Here is a 22,269-nt window from a genome sequence, read left to right as displayed (position 1 = left end):
CAGGATGAAGGCCCAGAGTTAGGAACACAATCCGGATCCCTACCATGGGAGCCAGGGGCAGGAGCTGGGGCCAGGGATCCTGCCCAGGGATGTGGGCATCCAGAAAACTAGGTCAAACACCTACCCCTGAACTTGCTTCCAAATTTTCCACAAACTTTCTGAAGCTCCCTCATAAAAGCAGTTTCATCAGATCACCACTATTGCCTTCCTTCAATCCTTGCCAACATTAACACTTGAGACTATGTGTCACTCTGAGAAAAGACACAGAGACACAGGAACTCTCATCTGTTTTCACCGGATCTGCACAGGAAGATCCTTGACTTAAAACAGTTTTCCTCCAACAATACCCTTATGCTTTGCTGTGCTCCATATTTTGTTAGAATGATGCATTTATCCAACTGGGTAAGCTTCAAATCCAGATCATATGTTTTCTTAAAGTATCTGCTTTTAGAAAATCCAACTGGTTTAATTTGACATCAATGGCACCAAAACAAAGACAATTTCTGTTAATAATATCAGATGCTTTTTATTCTCATATTTTCCTTTGGGAACAAAGGGAAAACTTGATTATATTAGCAGTTCAGCAGAAAAAGTCAACCTTTACAATTCTGACAAATACTAAGTACCTGCCTGCTTTTAGGGGAAGAAAAACATAAGTCTTTCTTCAAGTTCTCTTGTGATGATGTGATCACTTCCAGGGACTTAATTAGCCTTAATTTATGGTTAATGTAATTACTGGCATATTAGATTTATTTCTAACTCATTTTGAGCTTTCTATTTTGGTATTTCGGTTTCTCAGTTTCTGGTATTTCATTTTTTTCTCTTGCCTTCTTTGGAACTTTTTTCAATCCATTTTCCTCTTCCACTAAGTTTAAAACAAGCTATTGTTACAATTTTGGCAGTTACCCTAGAAATTAGAGCATGAAGACTTAATTTCTCAAAATCTTACATGTGAAAATCGCTAACCTTTCTACAAAGATTTTAAAGAATATTTTAATTCTACTCACTTTTCTCCTGATTTGCACCCTACTGTTGGAAAATTATTTTACAACTAATTGTATAACATGTGTATGATATTATCACAATTAATTTTGTTTGTTGTTGTATATGTTTTTTTTTTTTACCTGTATCCTCCTATTTACCATTTATCCATGTATGATTTACGGCTTTCTCTCTCCCCACACTGACTCTGCTGGCCGCGAACTCTCAGCTCAGACTGCCTTCGCTTCTTTCTCATTTCCCTCTTCTTTCAGGAACTTTAATTAAACTGATGTTAGCTCACCCACTGTTCTCCACATTTATAACTCTTGCATATATTCTCACTCTCAGATGACTTCTGAATAATGATTCATTTCATTTTCTAGTTCATTGATTCTCTCCTCACCTGTGTCTCCTCTATAGTAAGTCTTATGCAAAATTAAATTCAAAATCCGACTCATCTTCCCTACTCCTACTTCACTAAATTGTACCACTTTGTTAGGCATGAAGTTTCAGGGCCCAAATTGACTAATTTCTCTTCCATCTTGTCAACCATTCTCACTTGTCTGTTCTTGTCTAACTCAAGCCTTCTTCCCACCAGTCTGGTTTCCTCTTCTAATCAGCATTTGATATGCTCTTCCAGAGAAATAGTTGCAATCATTTAATTAATTAATTAGATAATCATTTAATTCTGCTGAATTGTTAAGGCTCTCTCTACTTCCACAGCAACAGCATGTTAACAAAGCATGCCAGGGTCCTTGGACTTTAAAATGATTTCTTCTATGTCAAATTTCCTTCTCTTGCTCGTTAACCTCTACTTCCTTTCACTTACACACATAAAAAATAACATTCTTCTTTACAGCCCTAGTTAAGAGGCCACCACCATTCACGAACCTTTGCCAGCTGCCTCAGTCAAAAGAAAGCTCACCCTTCTTGCCTGCCTGTTGGTGATGCTCAATCCCTCTCTGAATGGACTATCTTATTGTGCTGCAAGTCTTCTGAAGGCAAATTAACACGGCATTCGTTGATTTTACTTCTCTGTTCTCCCTGATACACACAACACTGTCAGGGTTTTGGATGAAGGCTGGTTATTCACAAAGCATCTTTCTAAATGAAAGTACGATGGCATAGAATAATTTTATACTTGAAGAATTGTTGGCACACCAACTGACATGTAATACAAACACATGTACACATAAGGCTTTGGGTATCTCAGAAACTATCCTGGGCAAACCAAACAAATAACCAGGTGCAGTGTCAGTGCGGCACTCTGAAAAACAGCATCTGTGATCAATGGAAAACGTGCTTACAATTCACTCACAGCACAACACCTCATGGAAACAAACTGCTGACTCTACCTGGTTTCTCTCTCTTCATGCTGTAGAATCAGGTTGCTGTAAAAATTCTCCAGTGTGAGCTTGGCTACAGTCACTCTCTCCCGGGTATGGTTGCTCATAGGAAAGGTGGTTGCGCTCCCTGCCGTCATGGCCATAGTAACAGAAACTGAAACAGCATATGAAGACACATTAGAAAACAACTTTTACTTCTTATAACAAACACAAAAAAGGGTTTATTTTCTACTACAAAAAATCCTTCCGTCTCAGTTAACACACCCAAGTCTTCCACGTTACAAATGATACAAAGTGGACCGGCGTTATGGTATACCCCTTTCATTTGCCAACTATGATGCCAGTATCCCACATGGGCACTGGTTTGAGTCCTGGCTGTTCCACTACCAATCTAGCTCCCTGCTAATGCACTTGGGAAAGTAGTAGAAAATGGCCCAAGTGCTTGGGCCCTTGCCACACACGTGAGAGACCCAGAAATTCCCAGCTCTGCCTTTGGCCTGGCCTAGCCTGGTTGTTTTGGGAGAGAACCAGCGGAGGAATCTACCACACAGTCTTCCTCTCTCAAATCCTAGCTTTCAAATAAATAAATCTTTTTTGAAACATTATACAAAGCTAGTAAATAAAACTAAATATCCACCATTAGCAAGAGAAATCAACTTTGTGTTGGCAAAACCAGAAGTGAACCACAGTAAACAATTACACACAGTATAGACACATTTATATATGAAAGATCAGTCAAGAAGCACTTGAAACAGGAAAAGTTTGAGCAATTATGCTGTTTTATTGATCACTAAATAAAATTGCTAAGGTTTTATTAGTAGTCATGTTTATTAAAAAATGTTAAGTCTCCTAAAAGTAAGTTAGGGTAGTAAGAAGTAGCTACTGCCATATAAATCTTTCAAACAGGAAGTATTCTATCATATATCCTGGTGAGTGTCAGACTAAAGTAACTCTCACAAGTAAAGCTTTAGGGGAAAAGCTGCTTTTAGAAACAGACCCCTCTAGATGGGGTCCATGGCCACCCATTTCTTTTGAATTCTGCGTCCTTCCAAATAACATGGTAACAAGGTGTACTACAGTCTCCAGGTTGTAAGGTCCATTTCATTTCCAAATTAAATGCAAATGTCTATACAAATCAGGCAGGAAAAACAAATGCATGAATGAAGTCATCAGGGAGCATTAGTGCCAGCCTATGTCTGTATAAAGGCGTTCAACTGCCCACTTTTAAAAAAGACTGGCTTCCAGAGACCAATGCAGACAAGTAGACAAGGAATATATTAACAGTAGCTACATTAAGAGGGGCAGATGGAAAGCTGGTGGCTGCCCTGGCAGAGGGTGTGGCAAGCACCATCAACAGACTTGCCAACCACAGGCAACATCTAGGCCAGAGCAGAAAAGTTCATGTATCGAAGAAGCTTCAGCTTATCTGGACAGGGATCTTAACAAACTGGCCAAGAAGCTCTAACAGGCCACAAATGACCATCCAAAGGTGCATTCATGGCTGAAGAAGACCCCTCCCCCAAACTTACTACCTCAATAAAATGAAGAAGGTAGAGCTCCTGGAGCTCTTAATATTATTTCTTAAAACAGTGAATAATAAAAGTTATGAAATCCAAGCATGATGATAACCAAGTGCTTTCTAAAGGACTAAGCAGCTCTTACTGGAAGGCTAGCTAAGGCAATGCTGCCAAGCCATTTTTTGAAATTTCAGAATCCCAGCCTCATGTCCTGTCAGCGGATCAGCTGCAGAATAGTCAAAGAGGAACAAGGCCAGTATATGATGGCATTCATTCATCTAGACGTGGGGGATATAGAAGAATGGACCACAAATGAAGGCAGTAAAATAAATTTCTGGAACCCTCTGTGCACAGGAAAGCAGCGGGAGAAGCTGGTCAGTGTTTTACGCTCTCTGCTGCTTACCATACCTCCCATACAGAGTTAAACTGTAGGCAGACTTGTTATGAAACAAAAATGTGTTACGACATCCAAAACGATTAAAAAAAACCCCAAAACTTGTCGATATTGATGGTATGGCAATAAACCTGAGGTCATTTCAGCTAAGCATTTATGTATGAGCCTGAGCAGTCATTATAAAAGAAAACACAGCGAATTCTTCAAAATTCAGAAGTGCATGTCAGGTACTGCAGAACCACAGGTGCTATCCACGGCCACAAGGCTCCTTCCCTTCTGGCACGAGAGCATGCGTGCCTTGTTAAAACCAAGTCAGCACAAAATCTGCATCTATTTCTGTTTGTAATAAACAAGCATTATAACATGTGCCAGCGTGCTGCACACACAACAGGCATTCTATAAATGATCTCAGTAATCCAATTAGTTGATTTTACATTTTAATTTCTTTGAGACAAAAATACAGATTCCTCTGGTATTGTGTTACCTTTCAGAAACAAATTTTAACATTTAAGACATGTATTTGCAGAAGAAAGCTCAAAATCCCACTCTTAGTCAATTTCATTTTTTTCTATAGATTAGTTTGGAAAAGCAAGAAATAAAACTCTATCATTCTAAACAGACTTAAATAAGTTTTAAAAAATGTTTAAGTTGGGGCCCAGCGCAATAGCCTAGAGGCTAGAGTCCTCGCCTTGTACACCTGGGATCCCATCTGGGTGCCGGTTCTAATCCCAGTAGCTCCACTTGCCATCCAGCCCCCTGCTTGTGGCCTGGGAAAACAATCAAGGACAGCCCCAAGCCTTGTGACCCTGCACCCACATGGGAGAACCAGAAGAAGCTCCTGGCTCCTGGCTTGAGATCAGCTCAGCTCCAGCCACTGCGGCTACTTGGGGAGCGAATCATCAGATGGAAGATCTTCCTCTCTGTCTCTCCTCCTCTCGGTATATCTGACTTTTCAATAAAAATAAAATAAATCTTTTTTAAAAATGTTAAAACTATACAAAGTAGAGAAATGGTTAGGCTACAAAGATGCTGGCTGGCAGTAGGCGTATTGTAAATGCACTCCTCTAATGGATTTAACACTGTTCTTTGTCTTGTATTTAGCCAGGAAGAGAACAGGATACAATTTGCAAGTCTAGAATTCCTGGACTGATAAAAACAACAGTAGGTGCCCTTGAGGTTCCTATTCTTGTGTTTTCTCCAGACAACCTATTCATTAATGGAGACACCACCAATGTCAAGTCCAACATTCCTGAATTTATCAAGCCTGGGGAAAGGAGATAACAAATCGGACACTCTGGCCATTTATAAATAGATGAGGTGTCTATAACCATTAGCCACCAAACTTGTAAAGGAAGAAAATAGAGCTGCTTTATCATCTGGTCAAACACACTATTTAACAAGTAGTTTCACAAAAAAAAAAAAAAAAAAAGGCTATCATTAGCATGACTGTGTGGCTTCGCAGTGCAAAAAGCTTCACAAATTCATCACTAGTTGCAACCCTAACCACAAGTCCTCAGATCAGAAACTATTTCCATCAGATCCCTATGACAGAACAGCTCTAGGTGAGGGTTCAAATCCCAACACAGACAGTAAGTCACACGACAGTATTGTCCAAGATCCACTTCACACCAGCCCTGTGTTTGTTCCGTGACAGGGAGTCTGATCACACACCCTTTCTGCCTTCAAGGAGCTCACAGTTTTAGAGGGACACAAAGCTGGGAGAAATGAGCGTTTCAGGGCGCAGTGCAGGCCTGACTGAGTTTCGTGTGGAGAACAGCCTGTGGTAAGAGACAGCAGTCTTACCCCACAGAGGAGACCCTGCTGTAAGAAACGAAACAGACATGCAGAATGGATTAAGTATGTCTGATTGAAATAGCAAGCGAACAGCTAAGGGTCATGATAAAATCCCTTTTTTTGCAATGTCAAAAAATCACCTGAGTGTAAGTGGTTTTTAATTACCAGAAAAACTAACAGCCAACACACAGCATATCCTGAGTGTTTACTCCAGCACCAAGAACTCTTCTGAAAACATGACACACGTTAGTGCAGTCACTCCTCCTAAGCAGCCCCAATTACCCCAGGACAGGGAGGACACTGAAAGGCTGACAGCACAGATTAGAGGAATGCAGATCATGGTGGGAGGCCTCCCTGCAGAAGCATCTGCAGCCATATTCTGTTTGGCTTGTGCTGGCTCAGAAATCAGGGGACAGGCATCTGGGGTAGTGGTGAATGGTTTGGAACACCTAAGGTTAATCACCTCACTAATGCAAACCCCTGGAGAAAGTGACGATGGCCGATGTACCTCAGTCCCTACTTGGGGGACCCACATTGAGCACCCCCTCCCCCCGCTTCTGGCTTTGCTCTAGCCCAGCCCTGGCTGCCCTATGCATTTCAGGGGTGAAATGGTAGATTCATAATCTTGATTCATAGTCTTTTTCTTTCTTTCTCTCTCTCAACTGCTAAATATATCTAAAAAATATATGAAGATTATACAAGGAGATGCAGATTTCTGATTTCTGTTGAAAAATGCAGATCAGGAAGTGGGACTCAGGAGCACAGGACAGGACTTGAACCAAGGTGCTCCACTGTGGGACACAGGCCCCTCAGCAGCACCTCAACCACCCCATGGCAGGCACCCTCAGCAGCACCTCAACCACCCCATGGCAGGCACCCTCAGCAGCACCTCAACCACCCCATGGCAGGCACCCTCAGCAGCACCTCAACCACCCCATGACAAGCACCCTCAGCAGCACCTCAACCACCCCATGGCAGGCACCCTCAGCAGCACCTCAACCACCCCATGGCAGGCACCCTCAGCAGCACCTCAACCACCCCATGGCAGGCACCCTCAGCAGCACCTCAACCACCCCATCACAGCTCTGTCTGGAAATGCATTATACTTCATCTCCAAGAGACACTCAGCTGAATTGATCAATCACAGATAAATTAAAAACAAACTACTTTCGCTGAAAGGTCCAACAACTTCAAATATTAATAATTTGGCACTATAATGGAAAAAAATCAATATCAACTTTTACATACTAGATACAATCTTAAAAGAATTCTGAATCAATGTCCATTTACTGGCACCCATAGAGACATACTTCCCTTGCTGGACCATAAAGAGAAAAAAGATTCAATTTGCCCAAAGGTGGGTGGAGGGTCTGAGGGGAAGGGATTGGGGTTGGAGAGAGAAACCTGAGAGTTGAGTATTTCAAAGCCATTTGGAAATTAGCTCCAGGCCCTTGGCTTGACTGGCCTCGTCACACCAACCTGCAGAGTGAACCAGTGGATGGAAGATCTTTCCAGCTCTCCCTCTCTGTGACACTGCCTTTCATATAAGAATAAATAAACCGTTAAAAAGAGGGGGAAAAAAATCACAACAGGATGAACTAAGAACAAAAACAAAAGAAATGATGAAGAAAAAATCCCACCAGAACAACCATAAGGTGAGGTGTGGTGTGACCACCGTACAGCCAATGAATGGGCAGGGCAGGAGGCGAGAGGTGGGGAGAGGCAGTGAGACACCTGCAGCCAGCCAGGGGCGGAGCCATCAGGCTTGGAAGCCGCCCAGCAACTCCCTAGCCGTCAGGCCACAAAAGGCTTGCTCATCTTTGAACACCTGCTTTTCATTTTCTTAAACATAAACTTCTAGTAGGAAAGAGTGCCAGATATTTACACACAAAGTGAGACTTGAAAACTGGCTGTGTTTAAATGAGGATGTAAAACATACACTGCCCAAACAAATGGCTTTAATTTAGAAGACAAACTACTTTGATTTCTCCATTCATTCAACACTTCCAGAATTTCTTCCCGTGTCACTGATGGCTTCTAATTCCTTTCATATTTTTTACTTTAATTTTAAAATTACCATGTTATTTTCCTTGTTCTTCCTTTTCAAAAGAAAACTACCTCCAGAAAAAGATCAGATTATTTTACCAACTTAAAAGCCAAAAACAGCTGCCTTTTGTAGGGGAGGAGAACGAGAAAAATTTAAAATTATAGCATGACATCACCAACCTTACAATTTTGAAACGTAAGTAGTTATTTTTAGCCATTTAAGCTCTCCTATGAGACATTTTTTGACCATTATAAGTGACCAAAGAACACTGCTCCCAAACAGAGCCACATATATCACGTGACTCATCCCACTGAGCTACTGGGTGACACACACAGGCCGCTTGACCACTGCGACGTGAGAAAAACCAGAAGGGAGCTAACTCATTAAGCCACGAGAATACAAAAACTTTAAGGCCGAAACAAATGTTTGAGTGCTAATGACTGTTATCATTAGTAGCTCAAACGGTTTATTACCTAAGCATTGAACACTACGCCATCTTATTGGCCTGTCTGTTGTCTTTAGAACATAATTCTGGATTTTCTGGAAAACAAATACAAGAGGAAAAAAAAACATACTAGAATGGAATAAGAAACAAACTGTACAGCTGGTTGTCCTAAAGGATATCCTGTAATTTAAGTAAATGCCCTGGCAAACCCTCATGTAAATCGGCTTATGAGTTCCATTCTATCCAGTACTTTGCTGGATTCTACTCTGTAGAAGGGTTCAGGATGGCAGCATGTATGGATAGTTCACCAAGAGGCAAGACTATTGGAATGCCAGCACCTGAAGCAACTTCAGTTACAGGAGCTGCACACCACCAAGTGATGCAGAGATTACCTTAGCCATCAAAAAGTGATAGCGACTACACAGGGGAAGTCCCTCTCCTTCATTTCACAGCACCTTTGAGGCCAGAGATGTGGCTAGTGGGAAGACCTCCAGGAACCTTCTCCAGGTCTCCCATGTAGCGCAGGGTCTCAAGGACTTGAGCCACCCTCTGCAGCTTTCCATAGCAGGGAGCCGGATCGAAAGTGAAGCAACCAGGACGTGAACTGGCGACTGGCGGCCACATGGGATGCTGACACTTGCATGTGGAGGTTTAGCATGATATGCCACTGTGCCAGCTCTCCAGAATGCACTGCTTATTGTTCACAGGAAACATGTCTTTTTCTATATGTGAAAGTAAAATGCTTCACGGGAAATGAGAAAACATCCAGTTGTGACTCAAGTCACAAACTGATGGTGACCTTACAGTCCTATCTCCCCCCCAGCTCCAGTTTTGAACCCTTGGCTTAAAATCCTGCCTCTGTCACTTCAGTGACTGTGTCCTGGCCTACAAAACAATGAAACATGTGACGATTAAAACTATCATCTATTAAGTCCTTCATAAAGGATAGGTACTATTCCAAACACTGAAAACACAAACCATTTTTAATTACAGCAACTGACTGGTGTGTTAAGGCACTCAGAATAGCGACGGAGACTCAGTCAAGCTATCAACAAAGGCACAGACTGCTACCGCTCACGCAGGTCCTCCAGTTACTACTGCAGAAGCAGGCCCTCTCCTAGAAATCAGCAGATCCAATCACACATGTCAAAGGCTGGGAGTGCTGGCAGAGGCAGTAAAAGACTGGTGCACACAGTAGAAAACTTGCCACTTAGAATGCAACTCTCTGGAACTCAGCTAAGCCTCACCGCTGTGACCACCACGGCTGTACTCCCGGCTACCACAGACTCAGCCCCTTCCCTCTGATACACAGAAGTATGTGCACCACTTCTCTTCATTTTCACAACCACAGTGGAAGGAAGGTGCAATTTCCCCATTTACCAGGAGAAACTGCAGAGACTCAGCAGGGCTAAAGGCGCCTGCCAGAGGTCTGGTAAGCAGACAGTGATAGCGCTGGGATGTGGGTGCCTCGAGACTGAAAGCTCTGCTTCTAACCACCCACCCTCTTCTGTGTGACTGGATTCATTTAGGTACACAAAGCTAAAGCCAGAAGTCAAGCTGCAACTTCCGAAAGGAATGACTGGTCTTTGTTTATGGGATCATCTTATTTATTCTGGGTAAATCTTAAGTCACTGTGTAATTCCTGGTTTTATAGAAATCTAAAAGGATCAACTCAACCATCTTCAAGGCGAGGCAGGACTGTTTGTCTCCAAGTCAGCACATCTTCTGGTCCAAACAGCTCTGTGAGCCCTGTAGTAGCTGCACAACCTGGGTGGGAACTTCTGCAGTTATCGCAGGTTAGCAAAAATAAGCAACTGTCTACCCTATGCTGCCCTTGGTCATCTCAACAGGAAAATAGGATCCGAGTGCTTTACCAGAGGAGCTGCAAGATCAACTAGTGCTAAATGACCACCAGAAGCCCAGCCAACATCATCAGAGTTAGGGTTGAAGTCCAAGTTTTAGCTGCAACACAATGGGTTCCCAGGAGTCCCAAAATAGCCTCAGGCCACCTAAAAAGGGAAAGTTCCTCTGGCATAGCCTCCCAGTGGTGACAAAGGAGTTCCTTTTATCTGCTTGGCAGTCTTACAATCAGAAAGCTCTTCTAACATCTAACTTAAACCTACACTAATCTGCATTCATTTATTTTTCTCACATGGTCTACAAAAATGAATAACTTCACTGTAGTCAGCATCCTGTTCAAATTCTCACAGCAAGATGGGAAAAAAGTAGCTAAAAGCAGTACTTTGATTCTCTCCCTGCAAGATCAAAAGTTCTTAAAATTTCAGTCCATTTTGTTAAGTATAAAACTTAGTTGAAACATCAAGCCCTTTCAAAATCTTCATGACCAGTGAACGTCTGAGAATTTAAAAACAAAACTCTCCATAGTGCTTTCCACGTTCTTTTTTTTTTTTTAACAAATTTAATCATAACTATTTTAATCAAACACTTCTAAGTCAGATTCAGTGTGAAATGTTTAACAGGAGTGGTGTTCTTTGCTTCCCCATTTGCAAACGAGGGACTTCAGGAGGGGTCAGTTAAATCCCAGCACCAAGACACACCCAGGCATGGATGGAGCCTGCAGACTTAAAGTGATTGTTATTGACTAAAGAAAACAAAACATGATATTCAATAAGTGTATTACATAATATTCACAAGACACTAAGGCTTTCATGATGGCCAAAGACAGGGAAGGAGTAAGACTGAAAAAACCAGCTCCCCCTTAGCTAAGGCTAAGATCAAATGATTACACCGGGAGCAGCTGTCATGTACTCACCAGCTGCTATATCAGTGATCAGACACTCCAACAGTAAGAAATAGAGCATGCGTGCTCTCTAATATCCTCTAACAATATTCAAAGAAGTGAGACCACCCATAGGCCCAATTAGTGCCTAAACAATTAGCCCAGTGGGTTTTTAGGACATGCAAAGATCAGGCCAAAAACTAGATAGATCTGGCAGCTCTGCTGTAGCTTAACCCAGTGCCTGGTGGTGTTCATCATTTATGCACAGCTAATGTTATCATCTCATCTGCGTTCATGCAAAGGTACTTCAAAAAAGTTTTTGGATATGCAATTAAAAGATAAGTTTGGCACCCCCCAACACCACCACCAAATTGTTGAAGCTTGCCTCAGAAATCAAGGCTGGCCCACAGGGTGGAACAGATCGGTAACCACGTCTGTGTTACTGTTCCAGACCACACTTGTAAACTGTGGCCAGCACCAGAGCAGCCTCCTGGGAAATCCCCACATGTTTTGTGGCTTACGGGCTCTCAACAGTGGCACTTGATTTTCTTTTCCTACACAGATGCGCAAAGTCTCCATTCCATAGGACTTGCATCCACAACTCCACCCAGTTTCCTGACATCATGGAAATTTCCTGGTCCATTCTGGAGATCCAAGCATGTGGGTGCATCTATTTGTGGAAAGATGTAGTTCTTTCCAAATTTACTGAGGCAGACATTTTTACCAGCAGTGGTTCATATTTTTTTTTCATTGAAGGCAAAAATGCAGCAGATGAATACTGTATCTCCTTCAAAGGAACAACAAAGAATGCTAAAGGCAGTTTGAGAAGCTGGTCGTGCAAGGAATGAAAACACACCTTACAACTTGCTGGTTACACGAATGCTCTCCCATTGCTAAATGTTGAAAGTATCGTGAGACAATGCATCGCCAGGTGCCTCCTTGACCTTTTTGCCAATGTACTGTTCCAGAGAAGGACATCACTCGGGAAAGAGACTGCCCTTCAAGAATTTTGTTAGAAACCGTCCCCGTCAGTTGGTTTTAAGGCAGTTTCACAAAACGGAGTAAAGACTTTTTTGAGTGTCAGAAGCACGTTCTGAAGGCGACTGCTGGCACTCAAAATGACACGGAGGAGGAATGAATACAGGATGCGTGGCAGGGGTCTCTCACTTGAGTCTCAAGACGACCATGAGTGAATCACAAAACGCCGCTTTACACCCTGCCTGTAGCTCTGTGTGCAGTAAGAGAAACTGGGAGCATCTGGTGGGTCATACATTTTAACAAGTGAAAGGAACATTCCAAATAGTTCCCTTCTGGCTTCAAGAGATGTGATGGTGAAAGAGGTAAAATTGCCTTATGAAAAGCAAGACAGAGCTTAGCCTTGGATTACACACACATTAGCATAACAGAGAAAAGGAAAACTGTCCTCTGTCCCCAACATTCCATTAATATGAAGTGTTGATAACATTGTACAGCCAACACCTGAGTGTTCCTTCTATAAACTAATATTTAAAAAATCAAACTAAAGGATAACATGTACTTTCCACAGACTGCTGTTTTTCTATAAAATGTTATATGTTTATACTAATTCATAATTTAAAAAAAACTCCAGCAATACATTTATAATGCCCTTGAGAAAAAAAAATGACAAAGGTTTCAAAGAACATTAAGAGTTTCTTATCATTAGGGTATTTAAGACTCTTAACACCTCAGTAGAATATCTTGCTTTTTGCTGACTTAAGTGCCCACTCTCCTGTTAAATGTTCTTGTCATTTCTTTCTTACACCTACATCTGTCAGAGTTTAAATAAAAAACACAACTCTCCCCAGGCACACAAACAAAGGAACCTCAGTGAGACTGGCTCGGGGAAGTGGCCGTCCTGCAAAATGCTGGGTACAGGGCAGGAGCAGATGGACAGGTGACCCCAAGCCATCAGGAAAGGCCCCCCAGATGGCTGTAATGGAGTCTTCAACAGGACTTCATGACACTGCTAAAAAAAAAATCACAACTTCTCAGAGCACCAAAGATAGCCCTATTTGGAAGATTAAAAGACATTCTACACACCCCACAACATTTCCACATGAAATTGTGCAGTATCAAATCAACATGGAAGGAAGTAGGCAGAAGCAGAGACGCAACTCTACTCATGGCGTAACCACTGTGTAAGCTGATACTTGGGTATATCTTATACTATTATATTTACTTCTGCATGTATTTAAAGTTTTTCCACAACAATTGCTTTAAATTCCAAAGCTAAGCCAAATGACAATTAAATCATCACATTCAAACCTTTGTCCTCAGGTCCACTTCTTACACTGAGCATGGCAAGGGATTAGATAGCCAAGCTGATGTTAATCCTGATGCTGTAACTTGTCAGCTGCATAGCATGCCTTTTCTAAGTTACTCAGTCTCCAAGGGTTTAGAATTTATCCATTGACAAAAATGCCTGGATGAGATATCCCAGCTTCCTTTTAGCTATAATAGGATTATCAGTTTTATAAACTGGCCCAGATATCGTATAACAGTTAAGATACTTATATTGTATAATAGTTAAGAATTACAAATGTTATTAATGATATTCTGTGTCCACAGAGGAGAATCTTTAATCTTTTATTTCTTGATTTATTTGACAAACACTCAGGGAATGTGTACTGTGTGTTAGGCAGTGTGAGATGTGCACAGAATCACTGTCCTCCAGATCCACCGAAACCATAAACATAGACGCACAGAACAACGACAACCATACAAAGCATGATGATTAGGGTGGGAACGCTACAAAGCCTACATACATGTGGTGGAGGGCATGGAGCCTTAAGTGATTGCATAGGTAAAGGCAGAGAGAAACAGGCAGGAGAGGGGATGGGACAGGGAAGCAGTGGACACAGGAACCGTGAATATGATGCCAGGGAAACTAGACGGAATTTGAAAAGTGAGAAGGAAGCTATTTTAAAGAGGTTAAATCATTTTAGGTGAGTAACTGGAGCAGGATGATAGCTTTTGGGGTTGTGGGGGTGTGAAGGAAGTGGGGAGGAAGCTGAGGAAGGCTTCTTAGTTGTTAGGATATCTGTAAATGGTCCAGTGGGTTGTCCAGGCAGTATCAGAGACTTCCGAGGCACTGTAACCGTGTTTTCTAGGGCTTGGGAATAGAAAAAAGAAAACAGCTACAGGAGTACTGCTAGCAGACAATAAAGATAGCACATTCCTTTCCCAAAGTACACAAGCAGCAAATATTTGAGATGAAGAACTTACATTCTCTCTGGCATTTCTCACCATAAATTTCAACACAGCATAGAAACAGAAGCATGAATGCGATCTGCACATCATCTGTGAGTTGTCAGTGTCAGACACAAAACCTTACAGTAGGTGCCTAACCAACACAGGCTAGGCATGCACTAACAAATACATCAGGCAGGCAGGACCTGCTGTCTCCGGTTGCCAGCTCGAGAGCAGGTGGTAACTCCCTGGTCCCCGGCCCTACGGGTTGGATAAAAAGCACATGCAAGGAAGGAGGAGAACTCTTCAGGAGAAGCTTCACACCATCCTCCAATGCTCCCTGCAGTTCTAAGAGCCCAGCAGTAACACAGCTATTTCTTACAACAATGGGATGGACAGTTAAGGTCTTGCTATGTCATATACAGGCTAACTCCCAAATGTTGACTCTTATCTCCCTTGTACATTTCAGCTGGAACTCAAAAGAGAGGTATGAGGGAGATGTGCTCGGGGGTCTTACATGCCACTAACCACACAGATGTCTGTTTTAATTTTTCACTTCTTTTCCTCAAATAAATATTATCTAAATAAAAAGTAAACAGGTGGTCATCCACACAATGCCTTGCTGCTAATGACAATGTTCTGGAACTAGAAAACTATCCTTTACATTCAGAATGTCTCAGCTGTGAGACCGTGCACGTCATTCGTCAGACTCTGGGATTCATCATCCTAGACCAGAGATCAACACCACTCCCAATGTTACTGCCAACAGCCAGCGTATACAATTCCTAACTAAGTGAACATTAGTTACGTACCCAGCATACTGATCCTCACATCAACTTTAAGAGGTGGTACAAAATGCCAGTGGCATTTATTTATTTAAAGTTAAAAAAAAAAAATGTTTGAGTCAGACAAGAGGGAGCAAGTTCCCCTCCCACTGCCCCACTCCCCAAATGCCCACATTTGGCCAGGCTAGGCCAGCTCAGAGCTGGAAGCCAACACACAATCTAGTTCTCTCACAAGGGCGGCAGGAACTCAGTTCTGTGAGCGACCACCTGCTGCCTCCCAGAATCTCTAGTAGCAGGAAACTGGAGCTGGGAGCCCAAACCAGGAATCAAACCCAAGTGGTCTGACAGGGACACCAGCATCTTCACGGTCACTCCACTCTGCCAGTTTGCAGTAGAAAGCAGGAGCACCAGGGACGATGCGTGTCTTTTCCAACGTTGTAAACCCCACAGGAACCCGTCAGACTCATCAGTCTAAAGACTGTATCCCTTTGCAGGCCTGCCTCTCTAGAACATGAAGTAGCTGGCTAGGAGTGTTCCTGTTGACTTCCGTATGTCTGAGAAGCAGAGAGACAGATAAGAGACCTCCCACCTGCTGGGAGACCCCAGACACTCACATTTAGCTAGGCAGGGCTAAAGCTGAGAGCCAGGAACTCAACACAGGTCCCCAGTGGGAGCAGCAGCCCGACCACTAGAGTCATCAACACCTGTTGCTTCCAGGATATAAAGTAGAAGGAAGCTTTGATCCTGAGTGGAACCAGGACCAGACCCAGGCACACGCACATGGGATGCAGACAGCGGAACCACTAGGTCAAAGCCCTCTCCCTATCCCTACCTTAAAAGGACTGAGTCTCAGAAAGTTGACAAGACATGGAGCTACGTTAGGACCCCCAGACAGGACTCCTCCTTGACCAGACTCTAAAACAGGAGATAGGACATGAAACAAACCACAGCCATTTCACAAGAAGCAGCCATGTTTAAAAAAAAATAAAATCCTACCCTGTGTAAAACAAGATAAACACACCAAAGAAGAAAAAAAAAATCAAACACAAAATAGCTTTGTCAACAGAACATAAAGGTCGTAAGGCTGTAAAAAAAAAAGTCAACGAAGTTCCTTACTGACACAAGGCAACCTTTAACTCAAATCATTAAAGGAGCTAGTTTAGAAAGACAGTGCCATTTCAGCGTTCTGATGTGTGTGTTCATTTTTATTTTTCTTGTTATCTTTGGTGAGTTTCTTTTACAGCCTACAATGATTTACTAAATTCTCCAATATTTATCAGATTTGGGAAAGGCTGACGAACAATGTTCCGCCCCAATTCACAGAATCTACAACGAATCTTCACCACACCTACTGCCGAGGAGTGAACAGGTGCGGCATTTCTCTGCTGCAGTGTGGGGTCGGGGTGGAGGCGGTGTACGAGGAGGGCAGGGTCACGCAGGAAACATTACAAACAGGCTACACTCAGGAGGCTGCTTTCTTCTGACTGACCCGTGCAGCTGAAGGCTTCTGGCTGTTGACTAGACAATCTCTTTCCTGAATACCCGGAAGTTGCACCCAGTCACCGCACACAGAAGTCTGGACTTCCCTCCAAGACAAATATGGAATTCCAATCTGTGTGATGTTTTCGATGTGCCTAATTAATTTGCAATCCTTTATTATAACCACACAAAGGAGGGAAAGGAACTGCTTTCCCAGTCCTTCCTTGGGGTGGCAGGGGAGGAGGGGCAATAGAGGAATAAATGTTGTGGCAAAGTTCTGAAAGTTTTCCATTAGTACACACACCCTAGCTGAGTCACAATGCAAACCACATCCCAGCCACTCCGCACTACCTTTCCTATACATGGTCATTCCAGCTCCCTCTGCTCACTCTACCCAAAACTGAAAGGGTAAGAAGCTATGTTTCATTCCTTATGCTTAGTCATGTAATCTAAGACTTTATAGTAAATGCACTGACCTTAATTCACCTATGTCTTAATTTATAACTAATTGAGCAAGCAAACTGAGCTGACTGAAAATTACATCTGAAAATGGTTAATAACTTAAGCAGTAACAGTGACCTAAAGAAAACTGCTTCATGAACAAATGAGAATGTCTTAAAGCAAAAATATTTACAGGAAAAAATACATATAACATAAAGCTCACCTTGAAACATGCCGAGTTCTTGCCAAGTAGCTGTGTAAGAGTGCCTGCTGGGAACACAAGTTCAGGTGCAGCTTGCGACAGCGGCATCCTGTATCAGCCAGCCAGTTCTAGTCCTGGTCACTCTACTTCTGGTCCAGCTCCTTGATGGAACCAGCAAATAGAAGACCCATCTCTATCTCATCCCTGCCCTCTCTCTCTCTCCTTCTCTCTCTCTCTCTGTAACTCAAATTAATCTTTAAAAGAAAAAGGCAGAAACCTCCTCAGACACTGTGCTACACAACACACACATCTTAACGGCACAGATTTTCTATGAATCAATATGAAATACACAAATATCAAAAATTGTAAATGGGCCAAGAAACAGGAATTTCACAGAAAACAGAGATGGCTCAGAAACGTACTGAATGCTGCCCAGGGAGAGTTTTCAAGGAAATGAACCTTAAAGAGGCAGTACTTGCCACCGTGCAGGCAGCAGTGTAACGGCTCTCCGTGCACAGCTGTGCAGGCGAGGAACAGGAGCGCCTGCTTTCCCAGAGCTGGCTTCCAGACCTCAGGCCAGCTGCTCGGCAGAGCTGCACACCCACCGACGCCACAGTGCAGCCAATCCCCTCCAAGCACATGCTGTACACCCACTGTAAACTGTACTCTTACATAGGTGAGAGTAGAGAAAAAATAGGAAACAGCTCAAATAACCATTCTCAGAAGTGAAATTTTTAAAATTATTATGATACTACGATGCATACGTGTAACTCTACATTCATGTACATTCATGTAACTACATGGCTGTCTAAGCCAAGTGCTACCACCTGGATAAGTCCCAGAAACATCACCCAGAAAAATACACACCTTAGGCTTCCACTTACACAAAGTTCAAAAATGCTGCAAATCTAACACTTAATCCTGATCCTATGAGACTGCCTCTATGCCGACACTGTGAACGAGAGAGAGAAGAGTCCCTGTTAAACCAGTCACACCAGCCAGCCTGGGAGGAAGGGGCAGTGACTGGGACAGGGTCAACTTCTACTTCCTGATTCCACAGCCATCCTCTGCTGGTGGGTACCACCTGCCTTCACAGCATATGGACACATTTTATATTCTTAGGACACACTTCAAAATAAAACAGATTAACATTCATTCCCTTTAGATGAATGATGGGCAAGTCTGCACAATGAAATCACCAGTGTAATAATGTGTACACATTTCAGATTATGAAAGTAACTATTTCAGCCAAAGGATTTTTAAAAAGAAACTTAAAACCTGCAGCAGATGCTGCAATACTCAATTTTCTGAAACTATAAAATTGCGTCAAACTTTTGGGGAAAAAATTTATAAGCAGGACAGCAACATAAAGCATCACATGGGCAAATATGCATAGATCTTTTTCTTAAAAAAAAAAAACTGAGGAAAACCAAGTTCTAGGAGTAAAATAATTTCAGAAAGTGCTGGGTTAACCAAACTGATCTACTAGGAAGGAACAGAAATTCCCATACTCTTGACCCTGCAATCCTTAATTTTTTTCTTTGAAGATATATTTCCTTTACTTATTTCAAAGGCACAGTTACAAAAAGAAAGGAAGGATAAGAAGAGAGGGAAAGAAGGGGAGAAGGAAAAGGAAAAAGAGAATCATCCCCCAATAGCTGGAACGCTAAGAGCTGGACCAGACCCAAGCCAGGAGCCCAGAACGTCATCCAGGTCTCCCATATGCATAGCTGGAGTCAAGCACTTGGGCACCTTATGTCACTGTCGGGTACATTCAAAGGTAACTGGATTGGGAGCAGAGGTGCTGGGACTCAAACCAGCACTCACGGGCATGCCAGCGTCACAGGTGGTGGCTTGATCCATTCTGCCACATGCCAGCCCTTCTGGAACCCTTTTTACAAAGCAATTCACAGTGATTCTTCTAGAATTTGCATTTCATGTAAACAGTCTGGGAAATACCTTAAATCCCAGAGGACACACCGGATATAATGCTACACCCAGAAACGAGTTGAGAACATTAAAAAAAAAATACTCTTAACAAAGGTAATTATGGAATCGTGGTCCTGAGCAGCTGCCTGTCAGACCAAAGTCCTGGGCAGGTGGGTGCAAACCCCATGATCAAACAGGACTGTTTGGGAACTATGAGAAAGTTGGGGAAACCTAAACACAGCCTTTCTGTCATTTCCCTGAGAGCATAAAATGGGGGGAGGGAGGGCTAACATCAAATACAACAGAAAAAATGTGAACAGAATTTAAAGAATTTCAACAACTTTTAAGGCTAAGGTAGATAGACTTCAGTAGATTTTAATAGAAGCCTTAACACAAAAAGTAAAGTCCCAGATTAAGTTCCAAATTGAATCTCTTAGTTTAAAGGTCTTTCCATTAGCTTTTCCTAATAAAATCAGAATACTCAAATTTTCCATTAAAGTTTTATCTAGGCATAAGGAATCTGAACTAGACCTGAAAATTCTTCATAAGGTGCTCTTGATTGCCCCAGGTGATAGTATTCTTTGAAAGAAAACACATAAACAGAGGGAGCGCATTAGTCTGGCAGTTGAGATGCCTTTGTGCTGTACTGGAGTACATGGTTCAATTCCCGGCTGCAGCTCTTGCTTCAGTTTCTGCCAATGCAGACCCTTGTGAGGCAGCAATGAGGGCTAAGTAACTGCATTCCTAGCCTGTGTGTGCCAGAGCTTTGATCCACTGTGGGCATTTGGGGAATAAACCACCAGATGATAGCTCGCTTTCTCTCCCCTCAACCCTGTCTCCCACTGCCCTTCAATTAATTTTACAAAGCTGAAGCAAAACACACAAACAGTTCACACTGATTAAAAACCTCTCTGGACCAGTATTATTTACATATATCCCTCTTGAAAACTAACTTCCAGTGACAAATATTTTTTAGGAAAAAAGAGATCAGACATAACTCTTTTGCATCTCAAATTATACCAAAATATTATTTGGAAAAAGTAAAAAAATACAAACAACAAACAAACAAAAAAACCTTCCTTTAGGGCAGCACAAGGTTCACACAGAAAACCCAGCAGAGGCTCTGAGAGGGGCTAGTCCTCGACCTTACGGGTTTGACAGTTTGACTTTATCTGTATAAATAAGGCAGCTCCATCATTCAGAAGCAAACAAGTGGCCATAATGATGAATACTTTGTTACAACCAGAGTTGTCCAGACAACCAAACCATATTCAGGGAGCCAGAAAAGAGAAGTCGAAAGAAATGAACATTGAATGATCTACTCTCATTTTTTTTTTTTTAATAAGCAACTGTGTGTCTAACAGTCCTGTAGATGCTGGGAATACAAAGGTCTCTGCTTTCATAGAGCTCACATCTTACAACAGGTAGAGTATGTATTTCATGAAAGTATATCGTGATAACAAGAAGAAAACTAAAAGCAATGGAAATGCTCACAGTACAACTGTGATTAAATAATAATCTAATCTGAATGGTGAAAAGAAATGCAGCCCCATAAGAACAGTATTTACAAGCAATTAATAAAATAAAAGAAGTTTTCATGTTACAGTGTTAAAAGAGCCAGTTATGCATGCATATAGCCATACATAAACTCCTGTTCCTTATGTCTTTTCCGTACTGGGAACAGACAAGGCAGAAAAACCCTAAGTATTATGAATAATCACTCTTTTACACCCCCCCTTTGCATTTTCTAATTTCCTAAAATAATATTTACAGTGCCTTTTATCACCGGGGAGAAATTACTTTTAATTTCAGCCCACATGCACAATAAGGGCTCTTCCAATTAACTGTGAGCTGAGTCCTTGAACCTGTGTCAGCGGTCCCAGAGCGCAGAGGAGGGGCTGGCATCAGGCACAGCAGTCAAGGTCCTACCGAGGACTCCTGCACCTGCTGTTGGACACGCTGGCTTCAAGGCCTGCTTCCACTTTGAATTCTAGCTTCCTGCTGCAACAGATGGTTCCAAAGTACTCAGGTCCCTGCCAACCACAAGGTGACTACACCGAGTTTCTGGTTCCCAGACTCAATCTGGCCCAGCCCCACCTGTTCCAGGAACCTGGGGAGTAAACCAGCAGGTGGAAGATCTCCTGTCTCTTCCTCTTTTTCTCTCTCTCTGCCTTTCAAATCAATAACAAGTGAGAAATTTTAAAACTAGCAAATATCCTTAAGGAGAAAAAAAAAAGCACGCCATATCTTTTCAACCAACAGCTCACATTATATTTCTGCCTGCTTTTCTATCATGTCTACTAATGTAGACAATTTCTCTCCCTGGTCTTCTGGCATCAGACAGAAAGCTTGAGGAGCAGCCTTAACTCAGCATGCCTAACTTGAGCACACAAGTAAACTCTTTGCAAAGTCCCTCTCAGCTCACTCCCGCTCACGACCATCGCCCACCAGCCCGGCCCTTGCTGTGCCGTCAGCAGAGTTCCCACAGCAGCGTTTGGGTAGGTTTCCTGGTGCCATGCTCCACCATCTCTAATCACTGCTGCTTACAGAGAACTCATGATGTCATTCTTCAGCCGCCAATTTTTAAGGCCCTCCTTTTCAACCAGTATAATCTAAACTCCTATGCCTGGCTTTTATTAAATTCTAGAATCTGACCCCACCCTAACCACTGAGCTTTATTTTCCAGTACTCCTCAGTCCCCTCCTTCATTAATCAATGGACACTGCACCACCCAGCCTGGCATACACTTGAACGTGCTCCTTTCTTTTCCTGTCTACTTGTAATAAAAGGACACCATGAGTTCTCCCCTTTGTGAAGCTCTTACGAATCGTCCACTGCGTGTGTGTGTGTGTGTGTGTGTGTGTGTGTGTGTTTCCCTTTCTATAACCCACCTCACTGTTACTGCAGATCTCACAAGTAAGCATTGAATGACACAGTCTTCTGCAGTGGGAGTTACATC

The 22,269-nt window shown here is 42.5% G+C and overlaps 1 protein-coding gene across 4 annotated transcripts in view; it reads right to left on the bottom strand.

Annotated features, from left to right (window-relative positions):
* Window positions 1-22,269, bottom strand: part of STK38L (serine/threonine kinase 38 like) — a 65,707-nt gene that overhangs the window by 22,056 nt on the left and 21,382 nt on the right. For all 4 annotated transcript variants that reach the window (XM_040987452.1, XM_040987450.1, XM_040987449.1 and 1 more), the window contains exon 2: window positions 2,337-2,481. In XM_040987452.1, coding sequence (XP_040843386.1) covers window positions 2,337-2,470 — 134 coding nt within the window. In that variant the 5' untranslated portion in view covers window positions 2,471-2,481. The remainder of the gene's footprint in view (window positions 1-2,336; window positions 2,482-22,269) is intronic.

Source organism: Ochotona curzoniae, unplaced genomic scaffold (assembly GCF_017591425.1).
Source record: "Ochotona curzoniae isolate NIBS_2020 unplaced genomic scaffold, NIBS_Ocur_1.0 contig_4645, whole genome shotgun sequence".
Lineage (NCBI taxonomy): Eukaryota > Metazoa > Chordata > Mammalia > Lagomorpha > Ochotonidae > Ochotona > Ochotona curzoniae.
This window is presented reverse-complemented; position numbering and strand designations above follow the sequence as displayed.